The sequence below is a fragment of the Portunus trituberculatus genome, chromosome 48 (genome assembly GCF_017591435.1).
Source record: "Portunus trituberculatus isolate SZX2019 chromosome 48, ASM1759143v1, whole genome shotgun sequence".
In the NCBI taxonomy this organism is placed as follows: Eukaryota; Metazoa; Arthropoda; class Malacostraca; order Decapoda; family Portunidae; genus Portunus; species Portunus trituberculatus.
In genome coordinates this window covers 19949431-19966216 of record NC_059302.1, presented here as the reverse complement: position 1 = coordinate 19966216, position 16786 = coordinate 19949431, and the positions used below count along the sequence as shown (strand labels likewise).

At 46.6% G+C, this 16786-nt stretch overlaps 2 protein-coding genes across 2 annotated transcripts; both read left to right on the top strand.

Annotated features, from left to right (window-relative positions):
• The first annotated feature begins 286 nt into the window (after window positions 1-286).
• On the top strand, window positions 287-1809 carry LOC123498970. Its single transcript, XM_045246590.1, is given in 2 exon segments — window positions 287-1345; window positions 1348-1809. Coding segments are annotated over 2 exon segments (1092 nt in total). The 5' UTR covers window positions 287-369; the 3' UTR covers window positions 1464-1809.
• Window positions 1810-9813: 8004 nt separating this feature from the next.
• On the top strand, window positions 9814-15327 carry LOC123498444 (apical junction molecule-like; the record flags this gene model as incomplete). The annotated part of the gene is made up of 4 exons (XM_045245548.1): window positions 9814-10583; window positions 10616-13844; window positions 13989-14053; window positions 14329-15327. Coding segments are annotated over 4 exons (4170 nt in total), but the record flags the coding sequence as incomplete, so codon positions are not given.
• Between the last annotated feature and the right edge of the window lie 1459 nt (window positions 15328-16786).

Below are 16786 nucleotides of genomic sequence, written 5' to 3'. Positions count from 1 at the left end.
CAAGCCTTGCAGAGGCATCACGTGGTGGGACTCCCGTGGCTCGCTGCTGCCACTATGAACTGCCACCGCCACCACGCCACAGTATGTACGGTACCACAAATACGAACAGCCACATTTTTAGTAGGTTGCTGATGGTTTACGTGCGCGGCACTGGTACATATGTGGTTTACATGGTCTGTCTTCGAAATCCATCCATGAAACGAAATGTAGTCCAGATACTTATGAATGTTAGCAATACTTGGCATCTAACACAACACGCGTCTCAGTTTGCATATAAGCTGGTGGCGGCGGCAGATGCAGCAGTGAGGCACCACACTACACAGGAGTGGGAATATCGTTAGTCTCTTCAGCTGAGGAACACCGCCTAGCATGTTCATCTTCTTGACGTTGCTGGTAGCATGCTGTGCAGGGCGTGGCGTCTTTACTGACGCCTCGCCGATGCCCTTCATATTTGACTACAAAGATACAGAAATTTTCAGCGACACTCCGCCTGCAGACACTTTCAGCCTGCCCCTCCGACGAAGACATGCTCCTCGTGGCATCTCCTCGTTCTCCGACACTGTTCCTGAGCAGCCAGCACGAGGGCTGGTTTCTGCCGCTGTTGGAGAGACACTGGAGCATGCTAGGTCTATCAGGTTTCCTGGAGATGTGCCTGGTGATGCCGGAAGTGGATTTCCTGAACATTCGGGTGACGCGGCTCCAGACCTTGTCCTTCCCAACCTGAACCGCGCCACCAAACCCACTGAGGCTACCGGCGACTGTGTTCTCGATGAAACGCTTAAGATTTCCTACAATGGTATTACATATACACTTTTTCAAAACAAGCCGTGCGCTGAAGAAGAGTGGGTAGTAATGGTAGCGGAGTGTCAACCCGAGTGTCGACCAAGGCCCTGCCCCACTGGACAACTCTTGTACCGAGAACAGTGTGTCGATCCGGTAGACCCCACAGTGTGCGGCGAGGGACAGATCCTCTACCTCGACCAGCGGGGCAACACTTACTGCGACTGCGAGAAGGACCACTTCTACTACCCGTGGAGTGGCCAGTGCGTCGGGCGCCGCGAGCGGGGCCGCTGTGACTTCGGTTTCTTCATAGACCTTAATGAAAATGGTGAAGTGGACTGTGTGCCCAATCCCTGTCAGGTGGACAGCTTCGAGATGGACCCAGATTCCGGCAGGTGTTTCCGTAAAGACTTCGATGGCTACTGTCCCCCCATCAGCCTGCAGTTCTACCACAACAACCTAACCGTCGGATGTGAGCTCATTGATACCCGAAATTTGTTTGATTCGCCCATCGCGAAATCTTGCCCCGCTGGGTCTCGCGTCGGCTTCCTCGGAAACTGCCGCCAGAAGTGGTGGTTCCCTCCATCACCTCCCGGCCCAGGAGCATCACTGGCCGCTGCAGAGCGGGCACCATCAGGTCTGATGATGGAACTTGCCGTCGCCTCAACACCTACATAGGGTAGTCCTCTGCCTTTCCAGCGGTAGGAAACCGCCTCACCCAGTAAAGACCAACACACCCTCATCACACCGCACCTGACGGGGGCGCACCAGTGATGGAGGAACCGATCACTCAGTGAACCCCTTCAACTCATGTGAATATCATGGTGTGCCTACTTCGTATAGGGTGTGGTGTTGCTTCGTGCCTCGAATTTACACACACACACACACACACACACACACACACTGAACTAACGCCTCCAAACAGAATTTATAAAAGTATCTGGAGACGCCAAGACTGTGATACTAAGATAAGTGTTAATGAGGAATGTGTACCTATTGTTTTGTTGCAATAAACAGTAAAGTGAACAATACGTTGTTTGTTATCTGAACGCCACCACGGGAAAAATGTTGTACCTACCTGACGCAAGCAAAGGTCACACACACACACACACACACACACACACACACAGAGAGAGAGAGAGAGAGAGAGAGAGAGAGAGAGAGATGCTCCATTTCCAACATGCACAGCCAGAAAGCACAGGATCAAATGTGGTGCAGACACATCACTGTTGCACTACGACACGCCAACCATGGAACCAGAACACCTGGTTCCACGCCGACCACCACAGGATGAGCAGGACGCAGTGTACTAGGATGACTGACGCCTCCACACTACCACACCACACGTCCTCGCTAACACACTCTCCCACCCACCCACACACACACACACACAGAGAGAGAGAGAGAGAGAGAGAGAGAGAGAGAGAGAGAGAGAGAATGTTCGAGTTTAATTTGACATTTTTGGGAGGCTATGAGTGACTGATTTGACTTACCTATTCCTTCATTTATTTGTCTATTTTTATTTTGTCTATGTATCTATTCATTTGGTTGCTACTTAATATCTATTGTTTTTTACTTATAATGAAACATATTTCCTTGTTGCTAATTTTCGTCTCTTTCTCTCTCTCTCTACATATATATATATATATATATATATATATATATATATATATATATATATATATATATATATATATATATATATATATATATATATTCTTTTTTTTTCAATTTGTCTCTTTATTCTAACCTATTCGTTTATTAATTTTGCCCGCACCACCTAGAATTAATCCATTCAGTGTTATGACGCGTTTTCATATTCATTCTGCTTACTATTGCGTCAGAAACTTAAGTGGTGATTGAAATAGTGAACACTGGTTATTATCTACTGATCTCCACGAATCCTTCCTAATGTCAGTAAAATCGTCTAATTGCACCCAAGACTCAAGGTAAAAATGGGCCCTTGTACTGAAGCGGTTAGTGTTATTGTTATAAGCAAAACTTCTATAAAGATCACTGTATTGATAATATATAAGTATCCCTTTAAAATTTAATTCAAGAAAGAGTATTCCAAAGAAAACGTTACTCGAAAGTAAGGGGCACTGAAGACATTTGGAAGTATATGTGTATTGAGTAATGAATGGATTGAGAGAGAGAGAGAGAGAGAGAGAGAGAGAGAGAGAGAGAGAGAGAGAGAGAGAGAGAGAGAGAGAGAGAGTTTATATATTTTTGTTTATTCATTTTTAAGGCCTCATGTAGGAGTAGTGTTCATGCCGTGTTGATACCAGCCGTTCATAGTTTAGTTTGAGGTTTCCAGCACATTTGACTAAGTAACTAAACACCCAACAATAACCTTAGTCACCCATCACACTACCTGACACACTCCACCAGCTGACAAACAGGCCTATGGAATGACTTATAAAACAAGGTATTAAACTCTTCTCATATGAAGTCATAAGACATCCTTCCATATGGGGACGATTACAACCAATGTTTGACTTACGCATGTCTCGTAACTCTGCTCATATGGTTCTTGTTGTCTAATGTCTGATTAAAGGATTAAATAATCCTCAAATTAAGTCATCACAAGGGAGCCCCCCTCCAATGAAGTAATTTGTCCTGCTGCTAGGCAACAAAGGCCATATAGCTGCTAGATGTCATTAGTGGGGTTCGAATCGATGCCCTGCAATCTACCACCATCGTGGCAGAATGCGGCGCCTTAATCCGCGTGACCACTAAGGACACGTTTAACGTCCGAGTATAATATACTGGAGTATATACCTTGATAAGTGATTCTGGTGAGACTTTGAAAAGGCGCGCGAGTTATCTCTATCCTCTATCTGTACATCAGTCAAATAATGAGCCAGTGTCTGCCCATGCAGCAAAACACTATAGTTCTTGAAACAAAGACCTGCATAAAATGAAAACAAGTCAGTGTTTACCTGTAAGCTACTCCTGCCTGGTCTGCTACGCCATGCCTGCCTTGTGTCGTGTCACAACACACGACGCCGCGGTCTGCCAGTGCCATGTTGCCCACAGCGAATGTAAACACTGCGTTAATTCTCGAAATTCTGAGGTGACAGTGCACGAAGGATGACAGGACGGTGGGCGGGGTATTCACCAATATTACCAGTGAAGCACAACTGCAATCTGGTTATGAAAACACGGAAAAAGAAAGAAAGAAACGGAGCGCGAGTTGCACACTGCTCGAACGCGCATCACCACTACAAGCACAAGGAAACAAGCAATGCATCACTACACTATTGACAACTATGTTCAATTAACGAATAAAAATATAATTATTTGTTGAACAGAAAAATAAAACAATGAAAAAATACTGAAGTTTAAAATGAAAATATTTCCTTAAGAATTTAAGGCTTATTCTGTAATAGCAGAAGTAGTTAACATCCTTAATGTAAAATAGCCTAATGTGCATATTGCGAAGAGAAAATTGGTTAACAAAAACATTATTCGTGAGTAAAAAGAATGCAGTTATCTTGAACTGGAGAGAGAGAGAGAGAGAGAGAGAGAGAGAGAGAGAGAGAGAGAGAGAGAGAGAGAGAGAGAGAGAGAGAGAGAGAGAGAGAGAGAGAGAGAGAGAGAGAGAGAGAGAGAGAGAGAGAGAGAGAGAGAGAGAGAGAGAGAGAGAGAGAGAGTGTTTATCTCCTGTGAGGCCAACAGAGTGTTCCATTTTCTTGCACACGAGTTGTCTGGGTGACCACCCGCATGGTCACTCAGACACCTGGTGAGCTCCTACTGACCCGATGCAGGACATGGCATCACCATAGACAATATATTAACTCGTGTGCAAGAAAATGGAACACTCTGTTGGCCTCACAGGAGATAAACCTCAGTGACACAAACACTCAGACATTTAAAGTGCAAGTGAACCATTGGTTACTGAGGCAAGGGTGACTCATGTACAGTGAACGTAGTATATTCAGTGTTATTACAATATAAGTTATTGTTGTACATACAGAATGTAATATACATCACCAGAGTCAGATTTTAAGATAGGTTGCACTAACCCTGTACCCTTTAGTCTGTAAAAACAACGTTCTTATGTAATGTAGAAGTTGTTTTCCCTGTACATTTGATCAGTATAAATATAAAAGAGAGAGAGAGAGAGAGAGAGAGAGAGAGAGAGAGATTATCCCTGAACTAAAACTTTACCGAGCACGCAGCTGGCGAAGGCTGGCTAGAGAAGAGAGAACTCCTCTTGACGTTCATTGAGGCTAGTTGTCAGTGTTGCAAGGGAAATGAATAAACAAATCAATCAATCAGTCAACCAAAAGTGATAATTGTACCACTAATAATAGATAAATTGAAAAAAAAAAACAATAAAAGTCGCATGCAGTGGTGTGAGGACAGATGGCACAGTTGAAATGCGCCAATGAAAGGAAAAATAAGAATTCATGGAATTCTTTCTCTTGTCTTAGCCAAGCCTAGTTCCCAAGCACTGGTACGTCTCGTGTCCACTGCGTCTAGACTGGCTGTAGTGGAAGTTGTGACTTGTAAAGGTTTTTAAGAGTATTTACATGATGACAGGTATAGAATAGTTTAACAAGAAGTCTGCATTGTCGATGGCAAGAAACGCACATGAAAATATGTACGCCTGTTGATTTCTTTTGCCTTAAAAAAAGAAAAAAAAAATACAACTTGCTGAGAGAACAAAGCTTTTAGAAACAAAAAGCTTAGTTAAAAGAGAAAAAAAGATAAAAGAAAGAAAACAAGAAGAAGCAAGAAATGCGAGGAAAGAGTTAAGTAAGAGGGAGCGAGCACTTCTAGGTATGTACGTACATGCCTCAGCTGGTTGCCATCGCCGCCTCATCACAAGAGTTTAAAACGACTACGCTGCTTCTCTCTCCACACTTCCCCGCCCCCAATTCACGCCTCCCACACCCGTCCCCATGCTAAGCCAAGTCCTCCTCCCCACACCCCTTCAGATACTCCATTCTTCAAATCCCCACCGTCACCAGCCGTCCGATCGCAACTTTCAAAGCCTACGAAAGTGGTTAGATTTGTAGGGAGCGGCTGTGGTAAAGTACCTACAACTGGGTGATGGTAGCGGTGATGGTAGTGGTGGTAGTAGTTGTGGTAGAGCTAGTGGTGCTAGTAATGGTGGTGGTGATGATGGTTGTGTAGGGTAATAGTAGTAGTAGTAGTAGTAGTAGTAGTAGTAGTAGTAGTAGTAGTAGAAGTAGTAGTAGAAGTAGTAGTAGTAATGGTAGTGGTAGTAGTGGTAGTGGTAGTAGTTGTATCAGTAGTAGTAATAGTAATAGTAGTAGTAGTTTTTGTTGTTGTGAAGGTGGGTGGGTGGAGGTAGTAGTAGTAGTAGTAGTAGTAGTAACAGCAGCAGCAGTAGCAGTTGCAGTAGTAATAGTCGTATTAGTATTATTATTATTATTATTAGTAGTAGTAGTAGTAGCAGCAGCAGCATTAGTAGTAGTGGTAGTGGTGGTGGTGGCAGCAGTAGCAGCAGTAGTAGTAGTAGTAGTATATTGCAGTAGTAGTAGTAGTAGTAGTAGTAGTAGTAATAGTAGTTGCAGTAGTATATCGCAGTAGTAGTAGTAGTAGTAGTAGCAGTGGTAGTAGTAGTAGAAGTAGTAGTAGATGGAGTAGTAGTAGTAAATATAGTAGTAGTGATGGTAGTAGTGTATCTCCATTTTCAGTAGTTACCAAGTAAGCAGTGAAAAATAAGGTAGAAATATCAATAAATAGATAAAAGAGCTTATTTATTTAACCTATGCGAAAAGAGGAGTGGAATAGAAACTGGAGGGGTATGGCTGGAAATGGGAGAAACTGAGGGACAGGTGGAGGTGGATGGGGGAAGGTATGTAGTGGAAATGTGGAGGGGTAATATTGAGGGGGAAGATGAACGGGGTTGGTGGTGGTGGTGATGGTGGTGGTGGTGGTGATGGTGGTGGTGGTGGCGGTGGCGGTCGCGGATGATAAGTCGGTGTGTTGGGTTTCAATTTTTCCATCCCAATATCGCATCCGACAGACGGCTACACTCGGCGGGGCTGGAAGGGGCGGAGAGGACCAGCGACGGGTGGGAAGGGTGGACGAGGGATGGCGACGGGCTGGAAGGGGCGGGGAGGGACGGCAAGGAAGGAAGGAAAGATGTGTTGAAGCGAGAAATTGCTGCTCCGAGGACACCACGCACGGCGGTCACGGGGAAGATGCAAGACGCCTGCGCCGGAGGATAACACACCTCATTGCCTCGCTATGGTCAATGTGTGTGTAATTCACCTCGGTCGCCTGCTGGTCACCCAGCCAGTCTTCCCCATTACGGAGCCAGCTTAAAGCTCATAGACCGATCTTCGGGTAGGACTGAGACCACAACCCCTCGAGTCATATCCTGTACTATCTGTTTACTGCTAGGTGAAAAGGGCCCACATATTTGTCTCGCCGCTTCCCGGGACTCGAACCCGGCCCTCTCGATTGTGAGTCGAGCGTCCTAACCACTACACTACGCGGTGTGTGTGTGTGTGTGTGTGTGTGTGTGTGTGTGTGTGTGTGATTCACTTCGGTCGTCTGCTGGTCACCCAGCCAGTCTTCCTCATTACGGAGCGAGCTCAGAGCTCATAAACCGATCTTCGGGTAGGACTGAGACCACATAACACACTCCACACACCGGGAAAGCGAAGCCACAACCCCTCGAGTTACATCCCGTACCTATTTACTGCTAGGTGAACAGGGGCTACACATTAAGAGACTTGCCCATTTGCTTCGCCGCTTACCGGGATTCGAACCCGGCCCTCTCGATTGTGAGTCGAGCGTGCTAACCACTACACTACGCGTTGTGTGTGTGTGTGTGTGTGTGTGTGTGTGTGTGTGTGTGTGTGTGTGTCAGAGAAAAGTGAAGAAGAAGAGGAGTAGGAGGAGTAGAAGGAAATTTCAATACAAAATTCTTGGTCATTGTGCTTAGTGTTGAAATGGTTCGATGTGAGCGCCTTCAGCGGTGCAGGCGAGTGCTCAACACACGCTTACGAAAATGAACGTCCGTAAGTGTGTGTTGACTAAAAGACTGAAAATCACTTATGATAATAGATGATAAGAAAAAAAAGATAATAACTGCTTACATAAGACTAGGTGAACAGGATACGTCTCGTTTGTAGGAGAGTTGTGAACCAAATGTAGCTAAGTGAGGCTCGCCAGTCACCACTTGCCACATTACCAAACGTAAATGCAGTAAGTTTATATAAAATGATGTAACAAAAAAAGAAACACAAAACATCCATATTTCTATAAACCAGTGGTTCTCAGACTGAGGTTCACGAACCCCTAGGGAGTTCATAATAAGATTTCCAGGGAGTACTTAGATGGCTGATCTTATAATATCCTATGTAATAAACCATTGCATATCAAGTTAATGTCAGTCACTAAATTATTATTCTGTTCGATATCAGATTACTGAGGGTTCGGGTAGATGGTTTTATAAGTCAAGGGGTTCTTATCGAGAAAAAAAAAATTGAGTACCCCTGTTATGAATAAAAAAAAAATAAAAATTCGTCTTCTTGTTGAATGTGTGTTATTTTTTCTATTACAAAAATGTGGGTAAGTTCCAGTAAGCATACACTCGTATTACTAGAATGTATTATTTTTATGATTTATAACTCATCTATATGACAAGAGAGGGACACATCTTCACCTCGTCTGCCTCATCAAGGTGACACCACTGCCACCCTGCTTTGATCTCTGAAGTTAAACACTTCGGTCAAACCTTTGTTGTAGTGACACAGGTTCACCACCGCAATGCCGCGTCTCTGAACGACAAACCTTTTAAGTAAAAAAGAAAAGAAAAAAAAAGAACGATTAGATGATTTTTAAGTCTTCCTGGCAGACGCTCCCTGCACGAAGCTTCATCTTGACTGTTTTCCACACTATGTTTGAAGTCATCGAAAATAAGCAATGTTCATTCACGACCGCAAGCCAGTGCCCCCCCCCCTACCCCCATTGGTCCTGCTGCCGCGCGGTGCTGGACCACACCCGCCAGACTGGAGCGCTGGGGAGGAATAGGGAGGGGGAGAGGAGGCAGTTGGGAGCGGTGCGCCCTATAAAAGAGGCAACGAGGGCAGCCACAAGCCAGAGTATCCGCGACCACATCGAGGAACAGTTCCAGCACTCGTTTCTTCTCCCTTGTCGCAGCTTCACTCTTTCTCCGTGAACTGGTAAGGTTTTCTCGCTGGCAAATCTTGGGATGTCCGAAGCTCCTACAATTCCTACTCACCAACAGAATTTTCACACATGAATATATTTGTTCAAAGAAATTTCAAATTTCTATTTTACATTAATAGGATGTGTGTGTGTGTGTGTGTGTGTGTGTGTGTGTGTGTGTTTTACAGGAGTCCCTGGTGATGGTGTGGGCGTGGGCGTCCCGGGGCGTGCTTCTGCTGTTATTATTGGTCTCTGCCTTGTCCCTGACGCACCATCCCACCTTCGGCCTCCACCATGATTTCACCGTCTCTACTCCGAGCCTCCGCTCCTCCTGGTGGGTTCTATTGCTTGTTGCACGTTTTTCCATAGTATTACTGAAGCAGTCATCATTAACGCGTTTAGTTATGTGCATGTAGCAGGACACCACTGTCACTTACGAGTGTGTTCCCGAGATGATGCATGAAGGAATCAGCTTTGTCTCTCATGTCAATAATTAACTTTACGCAGACAATTTGCTTCCATGTCGACAAATTTACATATGTTTCTTCTTCTTCTTCATTTTCTTCTTCTTACTGTTATTATTATTATCATAATCATTATCATTATCATTATTATTATTATCATTATCATTATTGCTATTATTATTATCATTATTGTTATTATTATCATTATTATCATTATTATCATTAGCCTTCACCTTTTCCCGTTCACTATTAGGTAATGATGTTTTATTCTTCATAATAGAGAAACGTGTATACTCTTGCCAAACTCCTCTCTCTCATCCCCCAGGACTTCCGCCTCCAGTGTGGTGAGAGACCATCACCCCGCAGCACAGACAACAAAGACTTCCTGGCAACAGACCAATGATCTTCATACCGAGACACAACTGCAAAATTCGGACAATGGTATACAGGCCTCGGGCGAAAAGGAAAGCCTCACTCACTCCAAGTCCGTGAAGACTCCTACTCAGACCGAGGATGGCACAGCCAAGACGAGGCGCAACAAGTGTCCACTACTTCCTTACAAGTTCGTTCAGTAGATGGCAGGCAAACCACTACCACTGTGGCACGCCGCCTTCACAACAGGAGGATCTCTGAGAAACACAGCTTTCCAACTAACAAACTTTCAGAGGAACGCAGACTTGAGAGCAGGAGGGTTTCACACGAACGCCGCCTTCATGGCAGAACGGCTTCAGACGAACGCCGCCTTGACACCCGAAACCTTTCAGAAGAACGTCGCCTTGACACCAGGAGGGCTTCAGAAGAACACCGTTCTGACACCAGAAGAACCTCTGACAAACGTCACCTTGACAGCAGAAAGAATTCAGAAGAACGCCGCATTGACAGCAGGATGACTTCAGAAGAACGTCGCCTTGACAGCAGGAGGGTCTCAGAAAAACACCACCTTGACAACAGAAGGGTTTCAGAAGAACGCCACCTTGACAGCTGGAGGGCTTCAGAAGAACGCCGCCTTGACAGCAGGAGGAATTCAGAAGAACGCCGCCTTGACAGCAGGAGGGGTTCAGAAGAACGTCGTCTTAATTACAGGAGGGCTTCAGAAGAACGCCGCCTTGACAGCAAAAGGACTTCAGAAGAACGCCGCCTTGACAGCAGGAGGGCTTCAGAAGAACGTCGCCTTGACAGCAGGAGGGTTTCAGAAAACACCGCCTTAACCACAGGAGGGCTTCAGAAGAAGGCCGCCTTGACAGCAAGAGCACTTCAGAAGAACGCCGCCTTGACAGCAGGAGGGCTTCAGAAGAACACCGCCTTGACCACAGGAGGGCTTCAGAAGAACACCACCTTGACAGCAGAAGGGCTTCAGAAGAACGTCGAGTTGACAGCAGGAGGGCTTCAGAAGAACACCGTCTTGACCACAGGAGGGCTTCAGAAGAACGCCGCCTTGACAGCAGAAGGGCTTCAGAAGAACACCGCCTTAACTACAGGATGGCTTCAGAAGAACGCCGCCTTGACAGCAAGAGGACTTCAGAAGAACGCCGCCTTGACAGCAGGAGGGCTTCAGAAGAACGTCGCCTTGACAGCAGGAGGGCTCCAGAAAAACACCACCTTGACAACAGGAAGGCCTCAGAAGAACGCCGCCTTCACAGCAGGAAGACTTCAGAAGAACGCCGCCTTGACAGCAGGAAAGCTTCAGAAGAACGCCGCCTTCACAGCAGGAAGACTTCAGAAGAACGCCGCCTTGACAGTAGGAAAGCTTCAGAAGAACGCCGCCTTGACAGTAGGAAAGCTTCAGAAGAACGCCGCCTTGACAGCAGTAAGACTTCAGAAGAAAGCCGCCTTGGCAGCAGGAGGGCTCCAGATGAACACAATCTTGACAGCAAGAGGGCTTCAGACAAACGCCGCTCTGACAGCAAGAAAGCCTCTGAGAGACGCCGCCTTGACACCAGGAAGACTTCAGAAGAACGTCGCCTTGACACCAGGAGAGCTTCAGAAGAACCCCGCCTTAACAGCAGGAGGGCTTCAGAATATCGCTGCCTTGACAGCAGAAGGGCTTTAGAAGAGCACCACCTTGAAGGCAGGAGGGCTTCAGAAGAACAACGCCTTGACAGCAGGATGGCTTCAGAAGAACGCCGCCTTGACAGCAGGAGGACTTCAGAAGATCAACGTCTTGACAGCAGGAGGGCTTCAGAAGGACGCCGCCTTGACAGCAGGAGGGCTTCAGAAGACCGACGCCTTGACAGCAGGAGGGCTTCAGAAGAACGCCGCCTTGACAGCAGGAGAGCTTCAGAAGACCGACGCCTTGACAGCAGGAAGGCTACTGAGCAACACAGCCTTGACAGCAGAAGGGCGTCTGAAGAACGCCGTCTTGACAACAGGAGGGCTTCAGAAGACCAACGCCTTGACAGCAGGAAGGCTAGTGAGGAACGCAGCCTTGACAGCAAGAAGGCGTCTGAAGAACACCGCCTTGACAGCAGAAGGGCTTCAGAAGAACGCCGCCTTGACAGCAAGAAGGCGTCTGAAGGACGCCGCCTTGACAGTAGAAGGGCTTCAGAAGAACGCCGTCTTGACAGTAGGAGATCTCCAGAAGAACGCCGGCTTGACAGCAAGAGGGCTTCAGAAGAACGTCGCCTTGACAGCAGGAGAGCTTCAGAAGAACGCCGCCTTGACAGCAGGAGGGCTTCAGAAGAACGACGTCTTGACAGAGGGAGGGCTTCAGAAGAACGTCGCCTTGACAGCGGGAGGACTTCTAACGAACGCCGCCTTGAGCGCAGGAGAATATCTGAGGAACGCCGCCTTGATAACAGGAAGGCCTCTGAAAACCAGCGCCTTGACAGCAGGAGGGCGTCCGAGGAACGGCACCTTGATAGCAGAAAGGCTTCAGAAGAACGCCCCCTTGACAACACGAAGGCTTCAGAAACACACCGCCATGACACCAAGAGGGCTTCAGATGAACACAATCTTGACAGTAAGAGGGCTTCAGACAAACGCCGCCTTGACAGCAGGAAGTCCTCTGAGGAACGCCGCCTTGATACCAGAAATATTTCGGGAGAACGTCGCAATGACGGCAGGAGGGCTTCAAAAGAGCATCACCTTGACAGCAGGAGGACTTCAAAAGAGCGCCGCCTTGGCAGTAGGAGGGCTTCTAGCGAACGCCACCTTGACAATAGGAGAGTATCTGAGGAACGCCGCCTTGACAGCAAGAAGGCCTCTGAAGACCATCGTCTTGACAGCAGGATGACGTCTGTAGAACGGCACCTTGAAAGCAGAAAGACTTCACACGAACGCCGCCTTGACAATAGAAGGGCTTTAGAAGAACGCCGCCTTGACATCAGAAGGGCTTCAGAAGAACGCCGCCTTGACAGCAGCAGGGCTTCAGAAGAACGCCGCCTTGACAACAGGAGGGCTTCAAAAGTCCGACGCCTCGACAGCAGGAAGGCTACTGAGGAACGCCGCCTTGACAGCAGGTGGGCTTCAGAAGAAAGCCGCCTTGACAGCAGGAGGGCATCTGAGAAACGCCGTCTTGACAGCAGGAAGGCCTCTGAGGAACGCCGCCTTGACAGCAGGAGGGCTTCAGAAGAACGCCACCTTGACAACAGGAGATCTTCAGAAGAACGCCGCCTTGACAGCAGAAAGGCGTCTGAGGAACATCGCCTTGACAGCAGGAGGGCGTCTGAGGATCGCCGTCTTGACAGCAGGAGGGCCTCCGAGGAACACCGCCTTGACAGCAGGAGGGCTTCAGAAGAACGCCACTTTGACAGCAGGAGGGCGTCTGAAGAACGCCGCCTTGACAGCAGGAGAGCTTCAGAAGAAGCCCTCCTTGAAGGCAGGAGGGCTTCAGAAGAACGCCGCCTTGACAGTAGGAGGGTTTCAGAAGAACGCCGCCTTGACAGCAGGAGGGTGTCTGAGGAACGCCGCCTTGACAGCAAGAGGGCTTTAAGAGAACGCCGCCTTGACAGCAGGAGGGCTTCAGAAGAACGCCGCCTTGACAGCATGAAAACCTCTAATGAACGCCGCCTTGACAGCAGGCAGGCCTCTGATGAACGCCGCCTTGACAGCAGGCAGGCCTCTGATGAACGCCGCCTTGACAGCAGGAAGGCCTCTGATGAACGCCGCCTTGACAGCAGGAGAGCTTCATCAGAGTATCGCCAAGATAGCAGGCGTGATGCAACAGAACGTCATCTCAACAATAGGAGGGTTTCTGTGGAACATCGTTTAGTAAGTAGGAAGCTTTCAGAAGAGCCTCGTAGTAACAGTAATATTGTTGCTGGAAGACATTCTGATAGCAAACTGGTCGCTGAAGTAAGTTACGGAGAAGCAGATAACACTGTCTCCTTCCTTGAGGGAGATATGCCTGCTGTGCTGTCCTCCAGTTGGTATGCCGTCCAGGCCGCCACCTCAACTCTCAGGAAGACACCTTCCCACTCTACGGACCTCACTGAACTGCCGGTGAGTGAGATAAGGTGTCCTATTATCCTGCTTCTTGCTTGCCTTGATTCGTGCTATTAGGATCATTCAAATGTAGATGCACGTGTAGCATTTTCTATATAGCTTCCCTCTAATGTTAACTTTTATTTTTCTTTTTGTTCCTAGGAGGATCCATGGTGGGCCAGTCACACGCTTCCCACCCTCCACTATCCCAGCCACAAGGAGGATGGGTAGGTTTGACTTTCCCTTCTCAACATTTTCTATCCTCATAGCCGCCATGGCCCTGATCTTCCCTTCTGCTTCCTTCTTTAATGAATAGCAGTAGCCGCCACAAAGAAGTGCTGTTATGTCAAACTATCTCAGCAGCTTTTTACTTAATGAAAATATATGAGTAATATGAGTTTCACTTTCGTTGCTTCTTTTTTCACTAGATATAAACCAGCTTTAGAATATTTTGAAGTTCTGGTGAAGCACTGACAAGTTATTGTTTTTTTTTTTTTCTCAGGGGAGTGGGTGGCTTGGTGATGCAAGGACTCCTGGTGGGCGTCGCCTCCCTGGCGTTTTATCGAACAGGCTCCCCTTCAGGATCAGCACTCATCCCTGCGTGCTAGACACCTTCCCTGCTCCCTGACATGGATCATCTGCACACTGGTCTCGGCAGCAGCAGCAACAGCCCGCACGATGCTCACTGCCCTCACTACAACATCCCTCCCAAATCTCGTCACCATTTTATAAAGCCCTCAAGATGCCCGTAACACCTAACACAAGACACGCCCACATCTTTCTGAACTTAATCATAATGTCCTTCCCACACACACACACTTCCTCACCTTGCCACACCGGCGAATCATCCTCTCGATCTGAATATGCTACCGCCACGTGAAGGCTGAGACCACCGTCCCAGCTACTGTCAGACCTTGACCTATCTGCCTTGGACGTCCTCTAAATCGTCTTGTACTAGCCGCCTGAAGCAGACCAGGCGGCGGTAATGCGGAACAGGACGTACTCACCTTGACCACTCTATCTAGGACGATGCAACTCAAGTTATACTCTTTCATGTTACGATAAACACTCACGGGACAGATGCATGTATACGCTCAGCTAATTTTTTTATGCCTGATATCACTCATGAATAAGAAGGTTGATAACTGTAGAAAATATGAACCTACCGCTCTCCCATAATTCTTATAACGCTCAATGTCAGATGGATTCCTCAAAATTTGTAAAGCGTGATTAGTGGCGCCAACATTTCTTCCTCATCGACTCAGCGATGTACGAGTATATAATATAGCTAATTGTGTTTCCGCGCTATACCACAGACCATGCATAGTGGTCTGCACTCTCCAGTCAGGACTGTAAATTAGCTGAGTAAAAACTGCTCCTGATGAGTGTGTGTGTGTGTGTGTGTGTGTGTGTGTGTGTGTGTGTGTGTGTATGTGTGTGTGTGTGTGTAGCTGTGTAATACAAAATATATTATACTAAATAAAACGATGCCACGTTCAAACATAATCTTTAGTTCCACCTAATTTCCTACCTGTAATACTACTACTACTACTGTTATTACTACTACTACTACTACTCCTACTATTACCATTACTGTTATCATTATTATTAACAACAACAATTAAATGACTCAAGGCGAGATGCTATGGGACGCCTAACTTCTGATCTTTCACTTGTTTCTGATTGGGGCAGAGAAAACCTGGTTTTGTTCAATGCCTCAAAAACTCAATTTCTACAACTATCTACTCGACATAACCTTCCAGACAACTATCCTCTCTTCTTCAATAACACTCAACTTCCCCTCTCCTCTACATTAAACACACTCGGTCTATCCTTCACTAAAAATCTAAACTGGAAATTTCACATCTCTACTCTTGCTAAATCAGCTTCCAAGAAGTTAGGTGTCCTATGGCGTCTTCGTCCATTTTCTCTCCCTCCCAGCTGCTTGCTCTGTACAAGGGCCTTATCCGCCCGTGTATGGAGTATGGCTCTCATGTCTGGGGGATCCACACACAGCTTTACTAAACAAGGTGGAATCTAAAGCTTTTCGTCTTATCAACTCTTCTCCTCTAACTGACTGTCTTGATTCTTTAAGTCACCGCCGCAATGTTGCATCTTTATCTGTCTTCTACCGCTGTTTTCATGCTGTCTGCTCTTCTGAACTTGCTAACTGCATGCCTTCCCCCCTCCTGCGGCCTCGCTGCACAAGACTCTCTACTTCTTCTCATCCCTATTCTGTCCATCTTCCTAATGCAAGAGTTAACCAGTATCTTCACTCCTTCATTCCCTACACTGGTAAACTCTGGAACTCTCTACCTGTGTCTGTATTTCCACCTGCCTATGACTTAAACTCTTTCAAAAGAGGAGTGTCAAGACACCTCTTACGTTAACTGGACCCTCCTTTTAGATTTTTTTGTTTTTTCTCTACTTTCCTCTTAACAGGGCCTGGCAACCAGCGGGATTTTTTTTTCACTTTGTTTTCCCTTGGCCAGTGCCCTTGTAATGTAAAAAAAAAAAAAAAATTATTATTATTATTATTATTATTATTATTATTATTGTTATTGTTATCATCATCACTATCATTATTATTGTTATTATTATTATTATTATCAACATCATCATCATTATCAGCATCATCATCATAAACTGATATATACTGGTTTCGTTGAGGCGGATTCCTGACCTTGCTGCATTCGCCTGCAATGACAGGGGAAGACTGCAGCCCATCGGCCCATCACTAAAAATTGCTCTGAGAGCAGACACAAACAACGGAACAAGCGGACTCGCAGATCAACGCCCTTCCAGGGAACTGTTACACCGCTCAGCTGTACATATTATAAGACTTCCAAAATTCTGTTTACATTCATATTCCGGTTACTTTACGATATATGTCTCCTTCACCTCAAGAAAACAAAAACATAATGTGTTAATTCATACCGCTCATCACTACTTTAAAACGT